Source organism: Oreochromis aureus, linkage group 2 (assembly GCF_013358895.1).
Source record: "Oreochromis aureus strain Israel breed Guangdong linkage group 2, ZZ_aureus, whole genome shotgun sequence".
NCBI classification, from domain to species: Eukaryota; Metazoa; Chordata; class Actinopteri; order Cichliformes; family Cichlidae; genus Oreochromis; species Oreochromis aureus.
This window is the reverse complement of record NC_052943.1, coordinates 12,901,518-12,922,073: the sequence shown is the minus strand read 5'-3', so window position 1 is coordinate 12,922,073 and position 20,556 is coordinate 12,901,518. Positions and strand designations below refer to the sequence as shown.

The 20,556-nt window shown below is 43.3% G+C and overlaps 4 protein-coding genes across 36 annotated transcripts in view; all 4 read right to left on the bottom strand.

The window, feature by feature from the left end:
- Positions 1 to 20,556, bottom strand: part of LOC116335353 (protocadherin gamma-C5-like) — a 281,881-nt gene that overhangs the window by 19,424 nt on the left and 241,901 nt on the right. The window contains exon 1 of one of the 33 annotated variants that reach the window (XM_039618194.1): positions 3,671 to 6,418. The exons of 31 other annotated variants lie outside the window; for them this stretch is intronic. In XM_039618194.1, the coding sequence (XP_039474128.1) occupies positions 3,671 to 6,124 (2,454 nt within the window). In that variant the 5' untranslated portion in view covers positions 6,125 to 6,418. Of the gene's footprint in view, positions 1 to 123; positions 2,664 to 3,670; positions 6,419 to 20,556 lie in introns of those variants that run through there. One more of the 33 variants, XM_039618199.1, reaches the window with a different exon arrangement.
- On the bottom strand, positions 10,071 to 13,175 carry LOC116319445 (protocadherin gamma-C5-like). The gene is made up of 2 exons (XM_039618382.1): positions 10,566 to 13,175; positions 10,071 to 10,137 (listed from the first exon to the last, which is right to left on the bottom strand). The coding sequence occupies exons 1-2, from the start codon at positions 13,017 to 13,019 to the stop codon at positions 10,126 to 10,128; spliced, it is 2,466 nt and encodes an 821-aa protein (XP_039474316.1). The 5' UTR covers positions 13,020 to 13,175; the 3' UTR covers positions 10,071 to 10,125.
- Positions 14,038 to 16,738, bottom strand: LOC120442260 (protocadherin gamma-C5-like). Its single transcript, XM_039618380.1, has one exon. It carries the CDS (start codon positions 16,554 to 16,556, stop codon positions 14,085 to 14,087), a length of 2,472 nt encoding a protein of 823 aa, XP_039474314.1. The 5' UTR covers positions 16,557 to 16,738; the 3' UTR covers positions 14,038 to 14,084.
- On the bottom strand, positions 17,577 to 20,356 carry LOC116321733 (protocadherin gamma-C5-like). Its single transcript, XM_031741691.2, has one exon. The coding sequence runs from the start codon at positions 20,138 to 20,140 to the stop codon at positions 17,624 to 17,626; it is 2,517 nt and encodes an 838-aa protein (XP_031597551.2). The 5' UTR covers positions 20,141 to 20,356; the 3' UTR covers positions 17,577 to 17,623.

Genomic DNA, 20,556 nt, shown 5'->3' with positions numbered 1-20,556 from the left:
TCGATTTTGAGTTCTCGTTATGATTTCACACAAAAAAGCCATAATTTTAATTCTGCTGGAGCACAATCAGTGATATTTGAAATGTATTTTTATTTGTCACATCTTTTAATATTCTATGCTCACCTGCTGGCTCTCAAAGGTCCAGGTGCTGTCGGGTAAAGAAGCATCCAGGACACTGATCACCTCCTTAAAGTCTGTGGTGCTGCTGGGTTTAATCAGAGTGAAATCGCTGTACTCTGACATTGGAGACATACAGGACCTGAAGGACTGACTCTGAGACAGCATGTCTCCTCCCAGGACCTCCACGTACTTTATAGGTCCATCAGTGTTGAGCTGAATTTGCAGGTTTCTGTTGGGGTTCTTGTAATCATCAGAGTCGGTCCGTCTCATGCAGCACGTGTTGCTGCTCCTGCTGTTCCTGATGCATTTAACCGCTAAAATGAGGAAAGTGAGCAGAGACAGCACGGACACCGAGGCCAGAGAGAGAATCAAATACAGAGTGATTCTCCCAGTTTTCTTGCTGGGCTCGGCCGCTTTATGTCGGAGGTCTAAGATGGGCTCATGGAGGCCGTCCTCCAGTATGATGGACACCGTGACTGTGGAGGACTGGATCGGTTCCCCGTCGTCCTTGATCTCTATAAGGAGCCTCTGAGAGGAGTCGTCCTGCTCGGACACAGCGCGTTTAGTTCTCACCTCCCCTGTGTACAGACTGACAGTGAAGAGAGAGGCGTCTGTGGCCTCCGCCAGTCTGTAGGATATCCAGGCGTTATGGCCCGAGTCAGCGTCCACGGCTGTCACCTTGGTAACCAGGTGACCCGCTTTCGCGGAGCGAGGCATCCTCTGATGAGATAGGGAGCCCATGGCAGCGGAGGAGGGGTAAATAACAGCGGGGGCATTGTCGTTCTGGTCCAGGATAAAAACATGGACAGTGGCGTTGCTGCTGAGAGACGGAGAGCCCTGATCCTTTGCCTGAACCTGAATCTGAAACACCTTCAGTTTCTCATAGTCAAACGAGTGCATGCTGTAGATGCTGCCGTTATCTGAGTTAATGTAAACATACGATGAGACAGAAACGTCCTGCACTTTAGAGTCCAGTATAGAGTAAGAGACCTTTGCGTTTTCACCAAAATCCAGGTCAGATGCTGATACTGAGTACAGGATAGGGCCTGGTACTCCATTCTCTTTTAAATACACATCATAAGAGGGCTGCGAGAACACAGGGGGGTTGTCGTTTACATCAGTGACAGTGACATTAATAGTCTTCTTAGATGATAGAGAGGGTGAGCCTGAGTCAGTGGCTGTAATCTCAATATTATACTCCGAGAATGTCTCCCGGTCTAAATTACGGCCAGTAACCAGTGCGTAATTGTCAGAAAAAGAGGGTTTCAGTTTAAAAGGAGAGCCCTTTGGGAGCCCTAATGTCACTTTACCATTGTCACCGGAGTCAAGGTCTCGAGCTGTAAGCAGAGCCACTACTGTACCACTTGGTGCATCTTCTGGTACTGGGCTCGGTTGTGAAGTCAGAACAATTTCTGGAGCGTTATCATTTATATCTATTACCTCCACCTGTACGCGACAGTGACCTTCCATTTCAGGAATTCCTTTATCTTTTGCACTAATATCTAACTCGTGAGTTGCAAAGTTTTCATAATCTAATTTTCCTTTAAGGAAAATTTCCCCTGTTGCAGAGTTGATCTGAAAAATGGAGCGCAATATCTCTGGTGTATGGTCAGCAAATGAATATTCAATTTCTCCATTCACACCCTCGTCTTGGTCAGTTGCTTCTACCTTTGCAAGCATTAAGCCACTTTGACTGCTTTCAGGCACCGTAATTTTATATAACGGTTTTTTGAAAACAGGAACATTGTCATTATTGTCTAGAACGGTCACTGTGATCTTTGATGTTCCCGTTTTGACAGGATTCCCTCCGTCTAATGCTGTTAACAGTAATTGATGAATACCTTGTTTTTCTCTGTCAAGCGTTTTTTCCAGTACAAGCTCCGGTACTTTTCTGCCATTCGCAAGTTCTTTAATCTTTAAACTAAAGCATTCATCTTTGCTAAGACTGTATGATTTTAGGGAATTACTACCCACATCGAGATCTTGTGCTGTCTCCAAAGGGTAGCGCGCACCCACCGCTGTCAACTCAGCAATTTTCAAATGTTTTTCTTTGCTAAGGAATTTCGGTGCATTGTCATTAACGTCTCTAATTTCCACTTCTATACGATATAGATGTAGTGGATTCTCTATTACTACTTGAAGAGGCAACACACAGCTGGCGCTCTGTCCACATAAAGCCTCTCTGTCTATCCTGTCATTCACCACCAGCTCGCCCTTCCCCGCATCCACGCTGAAATACTGCTTACCAGCCTCAGAAGCGACGCGCAGCTTACGGTCAAACATGTCTGACAGTCCCAAACCCAGATCTTTGGCTAGATTTCCTACCACAGAGCCCTTTTTTAATTCTTCTGGTATACTGTAACGAGTCTGTCCGTCTATTGTACTCCACAAAGCGAAGAAATGATGCCACCAAAGCGCCAGCCATCTCCAGTCTCGGTGTCTGATTCTCTTTGTCATTCCCGATCCGTTAGGATGTGTTATTTCCCATCGATATATTGTTCACATAACCACCCTGACAATAATTCCAGCGCCAGAATGGATATGATGCTAGAGATTAATCCACGAATGCACGTTAATAACAAAGGTCTAAATTTTGGACATCTGTGTATACGCACATCTCCTCTCCACCTCCATCTCGGAGCATTGTGCGAATTACTGTGATGCGACTGAATGGGGGATGGAGTAGATCTCTTTGTGGAATACTGTATGCCATTGGTTCACAGCATTCATCTATACTATCCAATGAAGGAGCACTAACATTGCTGTTAGGGTTTTGCACCGCCTCTCTCACAATACAAACAGGAGAGGGGAATTCATATTGGTGTTATACAAGCACAATAGAGTGGAAAGACATGAAAAATGCCCTGTTTCCAAAGTAATAGAAAAAAATATACTTTACATTACATTATTGTGTACTGCTGTCGCAGATAGAAGAGAACATAATCAAACGAACTAGATCGTGATAAGAAATAATTCGATTCTTTAAGTATGTTGCCATCATTAAGTTTTCAGTGTTTGTGATATTTTCTATCACAGTAGAAAGGTGTCCAAGAAAAATGAAACAATTGTGAATATTTCAAGATCCTCAGAGAGTACTCATGGAAAAAAAAAATCATGACTGAGTGGAAGGAAAAAAATATACAGACGCAAAAACAAAAAACAAACCAACAAACAAAAAACCCACAACATTTTTTTGAAAGGGCGTTATTATTTTAGGGTGATTCAGACAGAAAAGTAAATTAAGTGGTTTTCGATTGAAATGGGAACGCTCGTTTTAATGCTAATAGATCACGAGTTAAAAGGATGATAGTAATAACCCTTAACGGAAAGATAAGTTGCAATAAATTCCGATTCGATACCACAGTCTTTACAATGCTAATAGAAAAAAAAATCTATACTAAAAAAGAATATCTGCACTGTGCAAAAAAACATTTCAAGAATTTAACAAACACCGCTGATTTTTCAAAGTGACTTAAAAACGACAATGAAGAATAATAATGATCTAAAACATTTAGCTTACATCTACTGTTCTTTTTTTTTTTGTTCTCACCTGCTGGCTCTCAAAAGTCCAGGTGCTGTCGGGCAAAGAAGCATCCAGGACACTGATCACCTCCTTAAAGTCTGTGGTGCTGCTGGGTTTAATCAGAGTGAAATCGCTGTACTCTGACATTGGAGACATACAGGACCTGAAGGACTGACTCTGAGACAGCATGTCTCCTCCCAGGACCTCCACGTACTTTATAGGTCCATCAGTGTTGAGCTGAATCTGCAGGTTTCTGTTGGGGTTCTTGTAATCATCAGAGTCGGTCCGTCTCATGCAGCACGTGCTGCTGCTCCTGCTGTTCCTGATGCATTTAACCGCTAAGATGAGGAAAGTGACCAGAGACAGCACGGACACCGAGGCCAGAGAGAGAATCAAATACAGGGTGATTCTCCCAGTTTTCTTGCTGGGCTCGGCCACTTTATGTCGGAGGTCTAAGATGGGCTCATGGAGACCGTCCTCCAGTATGATGGACACCGTGACCGTGGAGGACTGGATCGGTTCCCCATCGTCCTTGATATCTATAAGGAGCCTCTGAGAGGAGTCGTCCTGCTCGGACACAGCGCGTTTAGTCCTCACCTCCCCTGTGTACAGACTGACAGTGAAGAGAGAGGCGTCTGTGGCCTCCGCCAGTCTGTAGGAGATCCAGGCGTTATGGCCCGAGTCAGCGTCCACGGCTGTCACCTTGGTAACCAGGTGACCCGCTTTCGCGGAGCGAGGCATCCTCTGATGAGAGAGGGAGCCCATTGCAGCGGAGGAGGGGTAAATAACAGCGGGGGCATTGTCGTTCTGGTCCAGGATGAAAACATGGATAGTGGCATTGCTGCTGAGAGACGGAGAGCCCTGATCCTTTGCCTGAACCTGAATCTGAAACACCTTCAGTTTCTCATAGTCAAACGAGTGCATGCTGTAGATGCTGCCGTTATCTGAGTTAATGTAAACATACGATGAGACAGAAACGTCCTGCACTTTAGAGTCCAGTATAGAGTAAGAGACCTTTGCGTTTTCACCGAAATCCAGGTCAGATGCTGATACTGAGTACAGGATAGAGCCTGGTACTCCATTCTCTTTTAAATACACATCATAGGAAGGCTGACCAAATATTGGAGGGTTGTCATTCACATCAGTGATAGTGACGAGTACAGATTTCTTACTGGTCAAGGGAGGTGAGCCTGAATCAGTGGCTGTAATTTCAATATTATATTCTGAAAATCGCTCTCTGTCTAAAACACCACTTGTAATGAGTGCGTAGTTGTCAGAAAATGAAGGTTTCAAAGTGAATGGAGGCCCACTTTTCAATTCTAATGAAACTTTTCCATTATTACCAGAGTCGCGGTCTCGTGCACTGATTAATGCTACAACAGTGCCTTTTGGTGCATCTTCGCGTACTGGGTTTGGTTTTGAAGTCAACACTATTTCTGGAGCATTATCATTCATGTCTATGACAACTATTTGCACGCGGCAATGACCCTCCATCTCAGGAACACCTTTGTCTTTTGCAGTAATACGTATTTCATGCACTGCATTGCTTTCATAATCTAAAGGCCCTATCAAGGAAATTTCACCTGTGTCTGGATTCAATTGAAAAACAGATAACAGTGATTCTGGTGTGTGTTCAGCAAATGCGTATTGAATCTCTCCATTAACGCCTTCGTCTGCGTCTGCTGCTTCAACTTTAACGAGTACAGAACCAGAAACAATATTTTCATGTACTGATACATTATACAAAGGTTTTTTAAAAACAGGAACATTGTCGTTGATGTCAAGTACAGTAACTACGATTTTCGTTGTTCCAGTTTTTACAGGATTACCTCCATCTAACGCTGTCAGTAATAGCTGATGTACACTTTGCTTCTCTCTGTCAAGCGGTTTCTCTAGGACCAGCTCCGGAACCTGTCGGTCGCCAGACAACTCTTTCAGTTTCAAACTAAAACACTCGTTTTTACTTAATGTGTACGATTTAACGGAATTACTTCCAACGTCCTGATCCTGCGCGATGTCTAAAGGGAAGCGAATGCCTGTGGCAGTAGATTCTGCTATCTTTAAATATTTCTCCTCTGTTATAAAAACCGGAGAATTGTCATTTATGTCCCTTACTTCTATTTCTATCCGATGCAGCTGCAGGGGATTCTCTGTTACAATTTGTAAAGGTAACACACAGCGGGCGCTTTGTCCACATAAAACCTCTCTGTCTATTCTGTCATTCACCACCAGCTCGCCCTTCCCCGCATCCACGCTGAAATACTGCTTACCAGTCTCAGACGCTACACGCAGATTACGATAATAAATTTCAGATAATGCCAAACCCAGATCTTTGGCAAGATTTCCTACCACAGAGCCCTGTTTTAGTTCTTCTGGTATGCTGTAACGAGTCTGTGCGTCTATTGTACTCCACAAGAGAAAGAAATGATGCCACCAAAACGCCTGCCATCTCCAGTCTCGGTATCCTATTCTCTTTGTCATCCTTGGTCCGTTAGAATATATTATTTCCCATCGAAATATTCATCGACAGAGCCCAGCATATAAAGCCATCACCAGAATGGATACTGTATAGAAAAATCTTTAAGCTATTTGTAACAAAATATATATTCCGGACGCCATCGGATAAGCGCATGTCCTCTCCACCTTCGAGCATAGTGAGGGTTACTGTGATGCGAGTGAATGGGGGATAGAGTAGATCTCTTTGTACAGTTCTGTATGCTATTGGTTCACAGCATCCATTTTAAATATCCAATCACAGAGAGCTAAGCCTATTCATGAAGCCAGGACACACTGCCAGAAGAGAAGTTGTACAAATGAAAGTTCAAGTCCGGTCTGTGTGATAATTTTCTCTAGAAAATTAAATATAAATAAAAAATGAATATAAATATAAATACATAAGAATATTAATTTGAAAGGGCAAAAGGTTTTCTAATGATTACTGCAACGAATTAAGACCACATAAAAAATGCATTGTCAGTTCAGCTTAGTATGAGTTCACAAATTGTACATCTGTGGTGTTATAGAAAAAAACAATAAAATATAGTTTTGGTAGGCTTAACAAAGATAAATTTTGAATATAAAAAAAATCACTTAGAGCTCATGCTTTGGTAAAAAAAAAAAAAGTTAATAAGATATTTAGATGCAATTCCGACAATCTTATTCTAAACAATATTTTAAATAGCTTTTTTTGGAAGCCACAAAAATCGATTTGTTTTCAAAGTTGCACTTCGGTGTCATTTAAAATATATCAGGCAAAGGCAAAACAGTTCAATAGTATCAATTTATTCTCCCCCTAATCATACTAGAGTCAAAACACACGAATAATAAATTACTGCTGTCACTTGAAACCAATTTGATGTTAAATTTTCATTTAAAATTATATATTTTTTAAAAGATTAAGTCAGAAATGTATGACAGCAATAATGAAAAGTGTGTGCAGGGTATTTCTTCAATTTTCGCCTCACCTGCTGGCTCTCAAAGGTCCAGGTGCTGTCGGGCAAAGAAGCATCCAGGACACTGATCACCTCCTTAAAGTCTGTGGTGCTGCTGGGTTTAATCAGAGTGAAATCGCTGTACTCTGACATTGGAGACATACAGGACCTGAAGGACTGACTCTGAGACAGCATGTCTCCTCCCAGGACCTCCACGTATTTTATAGGTCCATCAGTGTTGAGCTGAATTTGCAGGTTTCTGTTGGGGTTCTTGTAATCATCAGAGTCAGTCCGTCTCATGCAGCACGTGCTGCTGCTCCTGCTGTTCCTGATGCATTTAACCGCTAAGATGAGGAAAGTGACCAGAGACAGCACGGACACCGAGGCCAGAGAGAGAATCAAATAAAGGGTGATTCTCCCAGTTTTCTTGCTGGGCTCGGCCACTTTATGTTGGAGGTCTAAGATGGGCTCATGGAGGCCGTCCTCCACCATGATGGACACCGTGACCGTGGAGGACTGGATCGGTTCCCCGTCGTCCTTGATCTCTATAAGGAGCCTCTGAGAGGAGTCGTCCTGCTCGGACACAGCGCGTTTAGTCCTCACCTCTCCTGTGTACAGATTGACAGTGAAGAGAGAGGCGTCTGTGGCCTCCGCCAGTCTGTAGGAGATCCAGGCGTTATGGCCCGAGTCAGCGTCCACGGCCGTCACCTTGGTAACCAGGTGACCCGCTTTCGCGGAGCGAGGCATCCTCTGATGAGAGGAGCCCATTGCAGCGGAGGAGGGTAAATAACAGCGGGGGCATTGTCGTTCTGGTCCAGGATAAAAACATGGACAGTGGCGTTGCTGCTGAGAGACGGAGAGCCCTGATCCTTTGCCTGAACCTGAATCTGAAACACCTTCAGTTTCTCATAGTCAAACGAGTGCATGCTGTAGATGCTGCCGTTATCTGAGTTAATGTAAACATACGATGAGACAGAAACGTCCTGCACTTTAGAGTCCAGTATAGAGTAAGAGACCTTTGCGTTTTCACCGAAATCCAGGTCAGATGCTGATACTGAGTACAGGATAGAGCCTGGTACTCCATTCTCCTTTAAATACACATTATAATTTCGTTGAGTGAATACAGGAGCATTGTCATTAACATCAGTGATAGTGACATTAATAGTCTTTTTTGTCGACAGAGGAGGGGACCCTAAATCAGTAGCTGTTATTTCTATACTACACTCTGAGGCACTCTCTCGGTCTAAAGCACCGCTGGTAACCAGTGCATAATTATTAGAAAAAGATGGTTTCAGTTTAAAAAGAGAGCCCTTAAGGAGCTGCAGTGTCACTTTACCATTGTCACCGGAATCCATGTCTCTTGCACTGATCAACGCTACTACAGTCCCACTTGGTGCATCCTCAGGCACAGGGTTAGGTTGGGAGGTCAGAAATATATTTGGAGCATTATCGTTAACATCTAATACTTCAATATGGAGAGAGCAATGCCCCTCCATTCTCGGAGTCCCTTTGTCTCTAGCGGAAACATCTATTTCATAATTAGCATTTGATTCGAAATCTAAACTCTCTGTCAGACTAATTTCCCCGGTTAATAAATCAATATCAAACAAAGACAAGATACTGTCTGGTGTGTGCCCCCCAAATGAATACTCAATTTCTCCATTGAGACCCTCATCAATATCCTTTGCTATCAGTTTAACGATAGGTGTACCCTGCACACTATTTTCGCTTACAGAGACTTTGTAAACATTTTTCTCAAAAACAGGGAAATTGTCATTAATGTCCAATACATTTATGGTTATCTGAGATATCCCAGATTTCACCGGGTTTCCTCCGTCTATAGCTGTTAGTTGGAGTTGATGTGTAGGCTTTTTTTCTCTGTCGAGGGATTTGGAGAGGACTAACTCTGGCACCTTCCTTCCACCTGAGACATCTTTAAGCTTTAAAGTAAAAAAATCGTCTTTATTTAAACTATACGATCTTACAGAATTCCCTCCAACATCAAGATCTTGCGCGGTCTCCAAAGGAAAACGTGCCCCTTCCGCTGTCGACTCTGCTATCTGTAATGTTGTTTCTGGCGATGGGAATGTAGGGCAATTATCATTGATATCTTGTATTTCCACCTCCACTCGGTACAACTGTAAAGGTTTATCAATGACCACTTGCAACGTCAATACACAGACGGCGCTTTGTCCGCATAAAGCCTCTCTGTCTATTCTGTCATTCACCACCAGCTCGCCCTTCTCCGCATCCACTCTGAAATACTGCTCACCAGCCTCAGAAGCGACGCGCAGCTTACGGTCAAAAATCTCAGGCAGTCCCAAACCCAGATCTTTGGCAAGGTTTCCTACCACAGAGCCCTGTTTTAGCTCCTCTGGGATGCTGTAACGAGTCTGTCCGTCTATAGTACTCCATAAGAGAAAGAAAAGATGCCACCAAAGCACCTGCCATCTCCAGTCTCGGTATCCTATTGTCTTTGTCATCCCCGGATCCGATATAATTATTTCCCAGAGAAGGAAACAAAAAAACGAAATTTACCATCCATGGCTATAAAATTTTAATCCAAGGTAAATATCCAAAATCTCCTCACAGAAGAACAAAATTGATTTAAATATGTTAAGAGCATCGCTTCTTCTCACCCAGCTCATTGCAATATAACTGTTTCGGGTGCTGTGTGTGTATGGGGGAGGGACTAGATCCCTTTGTATGTTTGCACGATTCATTGGTGCACACAATTCATCTATGCTACCCAGTAACAAGGGAGGTGAGGAGTGCTTTTAAAGGCACAGCCACATATGGGGAAAAAAATCTATATAAATAAGTAACAGTTTGTGAAAGGAATAACGGGATAGTAGAATATCCGCGTTATCATTAATCTTAATGCGGGTAAATAAGCTCTTATTACAAAAATATAAAAGTTGTCTTCTTATTCAAACTCTTTGTTTATTTTTTTATGATTTGGGTGAAAATGCTTGCAGTAAATGAAAGCAGTTTGGCTCCTCTGTAAAAAACTTTAAAAGCGTCGCTGTCCGCTTCTGTGGTCCTGAAATGTCATTCTAACAACTGTGGGAAGAGTAACACACAAACGCAGTCTAAACCAAGTAAATGGATTGTTTACAAACAGTCAGTCTGAAACCCTTTCTGTTTTTATTTAAACTTGACATCGCAAAACAATATTAGACAGGAAGAAGGTCTGAATTCGCTGGCTTAAAGTATTTAAGCAGAGCAAGTGATGATGATGGTGTGTTGGTTAAGTGAAGTAAACTGACAATAGGAGATTTGAAAAACAAAACAAACAAACAGACTTGCACTATTTAATAAGGAAATTACATTTCATCGTATACCAGTATAAATATGTTGCCAAAAAGTCAAACTATAGGCACCGATATACATAAAATAAAATCGAACAAATCGACTGATTACTTGTACGTTAAATTAAACTAGCCAGTAAAGCACACAAGGGGTAAAAAGAACGACTGCTTTCTCCTCACCTGCTGGCTCTCAAAGGTCCAGGTGCTGTCGGGTAAAGAAGCATCCAGGACACTGATCACCTCCTTAAAGTCTGTGGTGCTGCTGGGTTTAATCAGAGTGAAATCGCTGTACTCTGACATTGGAGACATACAGGACCTGAAGGACTGACTCTGAGACAGCATGTCTCCACCCAGGACCTCCACGTACTTTATAGGTCCATCAGTGTTGAGCTGAATTTGCAGGTTTCTGTTGGGGTTCTTGTAATCATCAGAGTCGGTCCGTCTCATGCAGCACGTGCTGCTGCTCCTGCTGTTCCTGATGCATTTAACCGCTAAGATGAGGAAAGTGACCAGAGACAGCACGGACACCGAGGCCAGAGAGAGAATCAAATACAGGGTGATTCTCCCAGTTTTCTTGCTGGGCTCGGCCGCTTTATGTCGGAGGTCTAAGATGGGCTCATGGAGGCCGTCCTCCAGTATGATGGACACCGTGACTGTGGAGGACTGGATCGGTTCCCCGTCGTCCTTGATCTCTATAAGGAGCCTCTGAGAGGAGTCGTCCTGCTCGGACACAGCGCGTTTAGTCCTCACCTCCCCTGTGTACAGACTGACAGTGAAGAGAGAGGCGTCTGTGGCCTCCGCCAGTCTGTAGGAAATCCAGGCGTTATGGCCCGAGTCAGCGTCCACAGCCGTCACCTTGGTAACCAGGTGACCCGCTTTCGCGGAGCGAGGCATCCTCTGATGAGAGAGGGAGCCCATGGCAGCGGAGGAGGGGTAAATAACAGCGGGGGCATTGTCGTTCTGGTCCAGGATAAAAACATGGACAGTGGCGTTGCTGCTGAGAGACGGAGAGCCCTGATCCTTTGCCTGAACCTGAATCTGAAACACCTTCAGTTTCTCATAGTCAAACGAGTGCATGCTGTAGATGCTGCCGTTATCTGAGTTAATGTAAACATACGATGAGACAGAAACGTCCTGCACTTTAGAGTCCAGTATAGAGTAAGAGACCTTTGCGTTTTCACCGAAATCCAGGTCAGATGCTGATACTGAGTACAGGATAGAGCCTGGTACTCCATTCTCTTTTAAATACACATTATAATTTCGTTGAGTGAATACAGGAGGGTTATCATTCACATCAGTGATAATGACAGGTATAATTTTTTTACTGCTCAAGGGAGGAGTGCCTGAATCCGTGGCTGTTATCTCAACATTATACTCTGGGAAACTCTCTCGGTCTAAAGGACCGCTGGTAACCAGTGCGTAATTATTAGAAAACGATGGTTTCAGAGTGAAAGGAGAGCCTTTAGGTACTCTCAGTGTTACTTTACTATTATTACCGGAGTCAGCATCACGTGCATTGAGCAAAGCCACAACTGTGCCACTAGCTGCATCTTCGCGAACTGGCTGCGGTTCAGAGGTGAGAACAATTTCTGGAGTGTTGTCATTTACATCCACAATATCTATCTGTAGACGACAGTGACTTTCCATTTCAGGAACACCCTTATCTCTTGCCGTAATTTCAATTTTGTAGGACGAGGCTTTTTCGTAATCTAGGTCTCCTTTCAGATGTATTTCTCCAGTTAGTGGGTTGATTTCAAATACTGATAACACGGAATCTGGCGTCCGCGAACCAAAAGAGAATTCAACTTCTCCGTTTGGCCCCTCGTCAGCATCAGTCGCCGCAATTTTAACTACAAATGTATTTTTTGCAGTATTTTCCTGTAAAGAAACTTTATAGTTATTTTTCTCAAACACTGGAAAATTGTCATTATTATCAAGTACGGTGATTGTTATTTGTGAGGTACCAGACAATACTGGGTTACCCCCATCTAATGCAGTCAGTAGTAGCTGATGAACGGCCTTCTTCTCTCGATCAAGAGGTTTCTCTAATACTAACTCGGGCACTGCTTTGCCATCTTCAACTTCCTTCATTTTCAATGTAAAACACTCGTTTTTAGTCAATGTGTAGGATTTTACTGAATTACTCCCAACATCTGCATCCTCTGCGCTTTCCAAAACAAATCGAGTTCCCACTGCTGCCGACTCCGCAATTTTCAAAGACAGCTCCTTTGTCTGGAAGCTTGGAGAATTATCATTCATATCTTTTATTTCCACCTCAATTCGATGTAAATTTAGGGGCTTTTCAAGAACTATCTGTAAAGGCAACACACAGCTGGCGCTTTGTCCACATAAAGCCTCTCTGTCAATTCTGTCATTCACCACGAGCTCGCCCTTCCCCGCATCCACACTGAAATACTGCTCTCCAGTCTGAGAGGCGACACGCAGCCTGCGGTCAAAAATTTCAGATAACGTCAAACCCAGATCTTTGGCAAGGTTTCCTACCACAGAACCCTGTTTTAGTTCTTCTGGGATGCTGTAACGAGTCTGTCCGTCTATTGTACTCCACAGGAGAAAGAAATGATACCACCAAAGAGCCAGCCATCTCCAGTCTCGGTATCTCATTCTCTTTGTCATCCCCGGTCCGTTACAACATGTTATTTCCCATCAAGTAAAGCAAAGTGAATATCCAGCTCCAGTGAGTGTTAGCTATAGCTGTAAAAATATAACACCCAATGTTTTTCATGTCTGACGCTTAATTTTCTGATTTTATTCCCAGCTTCGAAATACGAGCGCATCACACCGTCCTCCAGCTCGTTGCATTGTTAACATTTACGATGCTGAGGCTGTAGGGGAGGAGGTAGATCTCTTTGTACAGTTATGTGTACTATTGGAGCAGAGCGTCTCTCAGTAACATCCAATAGGAAGAAAGCTGAGCAGTGCCGTTAAAGACACAGCAACAGCACTGAGATCAAATCCGTACACCCATATGCACTGCTGGTTGTGTGACTGATACAGCAAAATTGTCCTTCTGTATGAGAAATATTGCTGCTGACACGTAACAGTATTTATATGATGGAAGATTGCTTCTATTCACATAATCAAAGTAAACTGACGTTTACATAAAACAAAATCTAATAAGGAAAAAAAATAGATGACGGTCAAATCTCCATTCTTTCTAAGAAGACAAACATGAGAGGTTGTAATGTTCAGCCAATTAAAATGACCCCATTTGTACATCAAAATAATATTGTTTCCACTTTAACAAACCCAGTCCACACAGCTCAGTTTCTTTTGTCATTAGACCTATGCCCAGGTTTCTGGGTATTTCGATTTTCCTACCGACAGAGAAAGGGTGAGTGGCTAAATCCTCGTCTCACCTCACGGGAGCATTGAATGTACAACGAATACAGGTATGGCGACATACTTAGGCATATAGGGCTGATAAAAACAGCCTCATGAACCGTATTTAAAATTTAAACAAAATTATTAGAGGACGACCAAACATCACAGTATACCATTTTAATTTGAAATCTTAAAATAAACGACTATTGCTCACATTTGTTATTTATTTATTCTGTAGGCTATTTATTCTTTATGCTAAATTAAGACAAAATCATAATTGCAATTATACACCAATAAATATTGTCCGCAATTTACAAAGAAATTAATTATTGAACAAAAACATTTTAAAGTAAGACCTTATTCTCTTCTGCTCACCTGCTGGCTCTCAAAGGTCCAGGTGCTGTCGGGCAAAGAAGCATCCAGGACACTGATCACCTCCTTAAAGTCTGTGGTGCTGCTGGGTTTAATCAGAGTGAAATCGCTGTACTCTGACATTGGAGACATACAGGACCTGAAGGACTGACTCTGAGACAGCATGTCTCCTCCCAGGACCTCCACGTACTTTATAGGTCCATCAGTGTTGAGCTGAATCTGCAGGTTTCTGTTGGGGTTCTTGTAATCATCAGAGTCGGTCCGTCTCATGCAGCACGTGCTGCTGCTCCTGCTGTTCCTGATGCATTTAACCGCTAAGATGAGGAAAGTGAGCAGAGACAGCACGGACACCGAGGCCAGAGAGAGAATCAAATACAGGGTGATTCTCCCAGTTTTCTTGCTGGGCTCGGCCGCTTTATGTCGGAGGTCTAAGATGGGCTCATGGAGACCGTCCTCCAGTATGATGGACACCGTGACTGTGGAGGACTGGATCGGTTCCCCGTCGTCCTTGATCTCTATAAGGAGCCTCTGAGAGGAGTCGTCCTGCTCGGACACAGCGCGTTTAGTCCTCACCTCCCCTGTGTACAGATTGACAGTGAAGAGAGAGGCGTCTGTGGCCTCCGCCAGTCTGTAGGAGATCCAGGCGTTATGGCCCGAGTCAGCGTCCACAGCCGTCACCTTGGTAACCAGGTGACCCGCTTTCGCGGAGCGAGGCATCCTCTGATGAGAGAGGGAGCCCATTGCAGCGGAGGAGGGGTAAATAACAGCGGGGGCATTGTCGTTCTGGTCCAGGATAAAAACATGGACAGTGGCGTTGCTGCTGAGAGACGGAGAGCCCTGATCCTTTGCCTGAACCTGAATCTGAAACACCTTCAGTTTCTCATAGTCAAACGAGTGCATGCTGTAGATGCTGCCGTTATCTGAGTTAATGTAAACATACGATGAGACAGAAACGTCCTGCACTTTAGAGTCCAGTATAGAGTAAGAGACCTTTGCGTTTTCACCGAAATCCAGGTCAGATGCTGATACTGAGTACAGGATAGAGCCTGGTACTCCATTCTCTTTTAAATACACATTATAGGTTTTCTGAGTGAATACAGGAGCATTGTCATTAACGTCAGTGATAGTGACAGGTATGACTTTCTTACTGGACAGAGGAGGAGTGCCTGAATCAGTGGCTGTGATTTCAATATTATACTCTGGGAAACTCTCTCGGTCCAAAGGACCGCTGGTAACCAGTGCGTAATTATTAGAAAATGATGGTTTCAGAGTGAAAGGAGAGCCTTTAGGTACTCTCAGTGTTACTTTACTATTATTACCGGAGTCAGCATCACGTGCATTGAGCAAAGCCACAACTGTGCCACTAGCTGCATCTTCGCGAACTGGCTGCGGTTCAGAGGTGAGAACAATTTCTGGAGTGTTGTCATTTACATCCACAATATCTATCTGTAGACGACAGTGACTTTCCATTTCAGGAACACCCTTATCTCTTGCCGCAATTTCAATTTTGTAGGACGAGCCTTTTTCATAGTCTAGATCTCCTTTCAAATGTATTTCTCCAGTTAGTGGGTTGATTTCAAATACTGATAACACGGAATCTGGCGTCCGTGAACCAAAAGAGAATTCAACTTCTCCGTTTGGCCCCTCGTCAGCATCAGTCGCCGCAATTTTAACTACAAATGTATTTTGTGCAGTATTTTCCTGTAAAGAAACTTTATACGTGTTTTTTTCAAACACTGGAAAATTGTCATTTACGTCGAGCACTGTGATTGTTATTTGTGAGGTACCAGACAATACTGGGTTACCCCCATCTAATGCAGTCAGTAGTAGCTGATGAACGGCCTTCTTCTCTCGATCAAGAGGTTTCTCTAATACTAACTCGGGCACTGCTTTGCCATCTTCAACTTCCTTCATTTTCAATGTAAAACACTCGTTTTTAGTCAACGTGTAGGATTTTACTGAATTACTCCCAACATCTGCATCCTCTGCGCTTTCCAAAACAAATCGAGTTCCCACTGCTGCCGACTCCGCAATTTTCAAAGACAGCTCCTTTGTCTGGAAGCTTGGAGAATTATCATTCATATCTTTTATTTCCACCTCAATTCGATGTAAATTTAGGGGCTTTTCAAGAACTATCTGTAGAGGCAACACACAGCTGGCGCTTTGTCCACATAAAGCCTCTCTGTCAATTCTGTCATTCACCACGAGCTCGCCCTTCCCCGCATCCACACTGAAATACTGCTCTCCAGTCTGAGAGGCGACACGCAGCCTGCGGTCAAAAATTTCAGATAACGCCAAACCCAGATCTTTGGCAAGGTTTCCTACCACAGAGCCCTGATTTAGTTCTTCTGGGATACTGTAACGAGTCTGTCCGTCTATTGTACTCCACAGGAGAAAGAATTGATGCCACCAAAGAGCCAGCCATCTCCAGTCTCGGTATCTCATTCTCTTTGTCATCCCCGGTCCGTTACAACATGTTATTTCCCATCAAGTAAAGCAAAGTGAATATCCAGTTCCAGTGAGTGTTAGCTATAGCTGTAAAAATATAACACCCAATGTTTTTCATGTCTGACGCTTAATTTTCTGATTTTATTCCCAGCTTCGAAATACGAGCGCATCACACCGTCCTCCAGCTCGTTGCATTGTTAACATTTACGATGCTGAGGCTGTAGGGGGGAGGAGGTAGATCTCTTTGTACAGTTATGTGTACTATTGGAGCAGAGCGTCTCTCAGTAACATCCAATAGGAAGAAAGCTGAGCAGTGCCGTTAAAGACACAGCAACAGCACTGAGATCAAATCCGTACACCCATATGCACTGCTGGTTGTGTGACTGATACAGCAAAATTGTCCTTCTGTATGAGAAATATTGCTGCTGACACGTAACAGTATTTATATGATGGAAGATTGCTTCTATTCACATAATCAAAGTAAACTGACGTTTACATAAAACAAAATCTAATAAGGAAAAAAAATAGATGACGGTCAAATCTCCATTCTTTCTAAGAAGACAAACATGAGAGGTTGTAATGTTCAGCCAATTAAAATGACCCCATTTGTACATCAAAATAATATTGTTTCCACTTTAACAAACCCAGTCCACACAGCTCAGTTTCTTTTGTCATTAGACCTATGCCCAGGTTTCTGGGTATTTCGATTTTCCTACCGACAGAGAAAGGGTGAGTGGCTAAATCCCTCGTCTCACCTACGGGAGCATTGAATGTACAACGAATACAGGTATGGCGACATACTTAGGCATATAGGGCTGATAAAAACAGCCTCATGAACCGTATTTAAAATTTAAACAAAATTATTAGAGGACGACAAAACATCACAGTATACCATTTTAATTTGAAATCTTAAAATAAACGACTATTGCTCACATTTGTTATTTATTTATTCTGTAGGCTATTTATTCTTTATGCTAAATTAAGACAAAATCATAATTGCAATTATACACCAATAAATATTGTCCGCAATTTACAAAGAAATTAATTATTGAACAAAAACATTTTAAAGTAAGACCTTATTCTCTTCTGCTCACCTGCTGGCTCTCAAAGGTCCAGGTGCTGTCGGGCAAAGAAGCATCCAGGACACTGATCACCTCCTTAAAGTCTGTGGTGCTGCTGGGTTTAATCAGAGTGAAATCGCTGTACTCTGACATTGGAGACATACAGGACCTGAAGGACTGACTCTGAGACAGCATGTCTCCTCCCAGGACCTCCACGTACTTTATAGGTCCATCAGTGTTGAGCTGAATCTGCAGGTTTCTGTTGGGGTTCTTGTAATCATCAGAGTCAGTCCGTCTCATGCAGCACGTGCTGCTGCTCCTGCTGTTCCTGATGCATTTAACCGCTAAGATGAGGAAAGTGAGCAGAGACAGCACGGACACCGAGGCCAGAGAGAGAATCAAATACAGGGTGATTCTCCCAGTTTTCTTGCTGGGCTCGGCCGCTTTATGTCGGAGGTCTAAGATGGGCTCATGGAGACCGTCCTCCAGTATGATGGACACCGTGACTGTGGAGGACTGGATCGGTTCCCCGTCGTCCTTGATCTCTATAAGGAGCCTCTGAGAGGAGTCGTCCTGCTCGGACACAGCGCGTTTAGTCCTCACCTCCCCTGTGTACAGATTGACAGTAAAGAGAGAGGCGTCTGTGGCCTCCGCCAGTCTGTAGGAGATCCAGGCGTTATGGCCCGAATCAGCGTCCACAGCTGTCACCTTGGTAACCAGGTGACCCGCTTTCGCGGAGCGGGGCATCCTCTGATGAGAGAGGGAGCCCATTGCAGCGGAGGAGGGGTAAATAACAGCGGGGGCATTGTCGTTCTGGTCCAGGATGAAAACATGGACAGTGGCGTTGCTGCTGAGAGACGGAGAGCCCTGATCCTTTGCCTGAACCTGAATCTGAAACACCTTCAGTTTCTCATAGTCAAACGAGTGCATGCTGTAGATGCTGCCGTTATCTGAGTTAATGTAAACATACGATGAGACAGAAACGTCCTGCACTTTAGAGTCCAGTATAGAGTAAGAGACCTTTGCGTTTTCACCAAAATCCAGGTCAGATGCTGATACTGAGTATAGGATAGAGCCTGGTACTCCATTCTCTTTTAAATACACATTATAGGTTTTCTGAGTGAATACAGGAGCATTATCATTTACATCAGTGATAGTGACAGGTATAGTTTTCTTACTGGACAGAGGAGGAGAGCCTGAATCAGTGGCTTTGATTTCTATATTATACTCTGAACATCTCTCTCGGTCTAAAGGGCCGTTGGTAACCAGTGCGTAATTATTAGAAAACGAAGGTTTCAGAGTGAATGGAAACGTTTTGGGAAGTTGTAACGTGACTTTGCCATTATCACCGGAATCGAGGTCACGAACGCTGAGCAAAGCCACCACAGTGCCGCTGCGAGAGTCTTCGGGCACAGAAGTTGATTTTGAAGTGAGTACAATTTCTGGCGCGTTATCATTTACGTCTAATACATCCACCTGGACAGTACAGCGACCCTCCATTTTAGGGAAGCCTTTATCTGTTGCACTAATATCTATACGATATGATGTCTGAGTTTCGTGGTCCAATTGCTGTTTAAGATATATATCCCCGGTTACAGTATCAATATAAAACAACGAGACCACTGATGGCGGCGTGTGTATACCAAGCGAGTACTCAATGTCTCCATTCGGACCCTCATCTATGTCTGTTGCTTTTGTTGTAATAACAAAAGAGCCATTTGCAATGTTTTCTTTAACAGCGATTTTATAAAAACTGTTTTCGAATAATGGCACATTGTCATTGACGTCAAGCACAGTTATAATTATTTTGGAAGTTCCGGTCTTGACAGGATTACCTCCGTCTATGGCAGTAAGAAATAAATTGTGAGTGGATTTTTTCTCGCGATCTAAAGAGTTATTCAATACTAATTCGGGTATTTTCCCTCCATTTTCAATTTCTTTAACTTTTAGACTGAAGCACTCATCTTTACTTAGTGTGTATGTTTTTAGTCCATTACTCCCTACGTCGGGATCCACTGCCATCTCTAAGGGAAAACGAACACCTACAGCTGTGGATTCGGCTATTTCAATTATGTGATCACTTTTTAGAAAACTAGGGGCATTGTCATTTACGTCTCTAATTTCCACTTCGATCCGGTGTAACTGTAGCGGATTTTCTATAACAACCTGCAGAGGTAACACACAGCTGGCGCTTTGTCCACACAAAGCCTCTCTGTCTATTCTGTCATTCACTAAAAGCTCACCCTTCCCCGCATCCACGCTGAAATACTGCTCACCAGCCTCAGAGGCGACACGCAGATTACGGTTAAAAATATCTGACAGTCCTAAACCCAAATCTTTGGCAAGATTTCCAACCAAGGAGCCTCTTTCCAGCTCTTCTGGGATACTGTAGCGAGTCTGTCCATTTACTGTACTCCATAAAAAGAACACATAATGCCACCAAAGCGCCAGCCATCTCCAGTCTCTGTATCCCATTCTCTTTGTCATCCCCGATCCGCTAGAATTCAGCGTTATTCCCCATGGAAACATCATTTAGAAAAAAAACAGACTGGTGAGAAATCCATTAACGAGGAACTCGTGGAACGCGAAATAAATAGTCGTTCATACATCATGAGAAGTGTAGTAATGGTATATTATTTAATCCCAGTGTTTAATCGCATCCTTTTCTCATCTCGCGCTAGAAGCACTGGCTACAGTGAGGAGGATGGATGGGGGAGGGAGTAGATCTCTTTGTACAGCCTCCCATGCTATTGGCTCACAACACTGACCCCGCATCCAATACGACAGAGAAATATATATTATCGACCCAGCACAAAGACTATAACACAGGACACACACACGGGTGATCAAAGATGAAAAATTCAATAATACTGAACAGTTAACTCAAAAATAAGCACCGTTCTTCTTTTTATTTTAACGCGTTCTTACAATAATTAATCTTATTTAAT

Coding starts and splice junctions, on each gene's coding strand:
- LOC116319445 (XM_039618382.1), bottom strand. CDS start 13,019: ATGACAAAGAGAATGAGATACCGAGACTGGAGATGGCTGGCTCTTTGG.
- LOC120442260 (XM_039618380.1), bottom strand. CDS start 16,556: ATGACAAAGAGAATGAGATACCGAGACTGGAGATGGCTGGCTCTTTGG.
- LOC116321733 (XM_031741691.2), bottom strand. CDS start 20,140: ATGATGTTTCCATGGGGAATAACGCTGAATTCTAGCGGATCGGGGATG.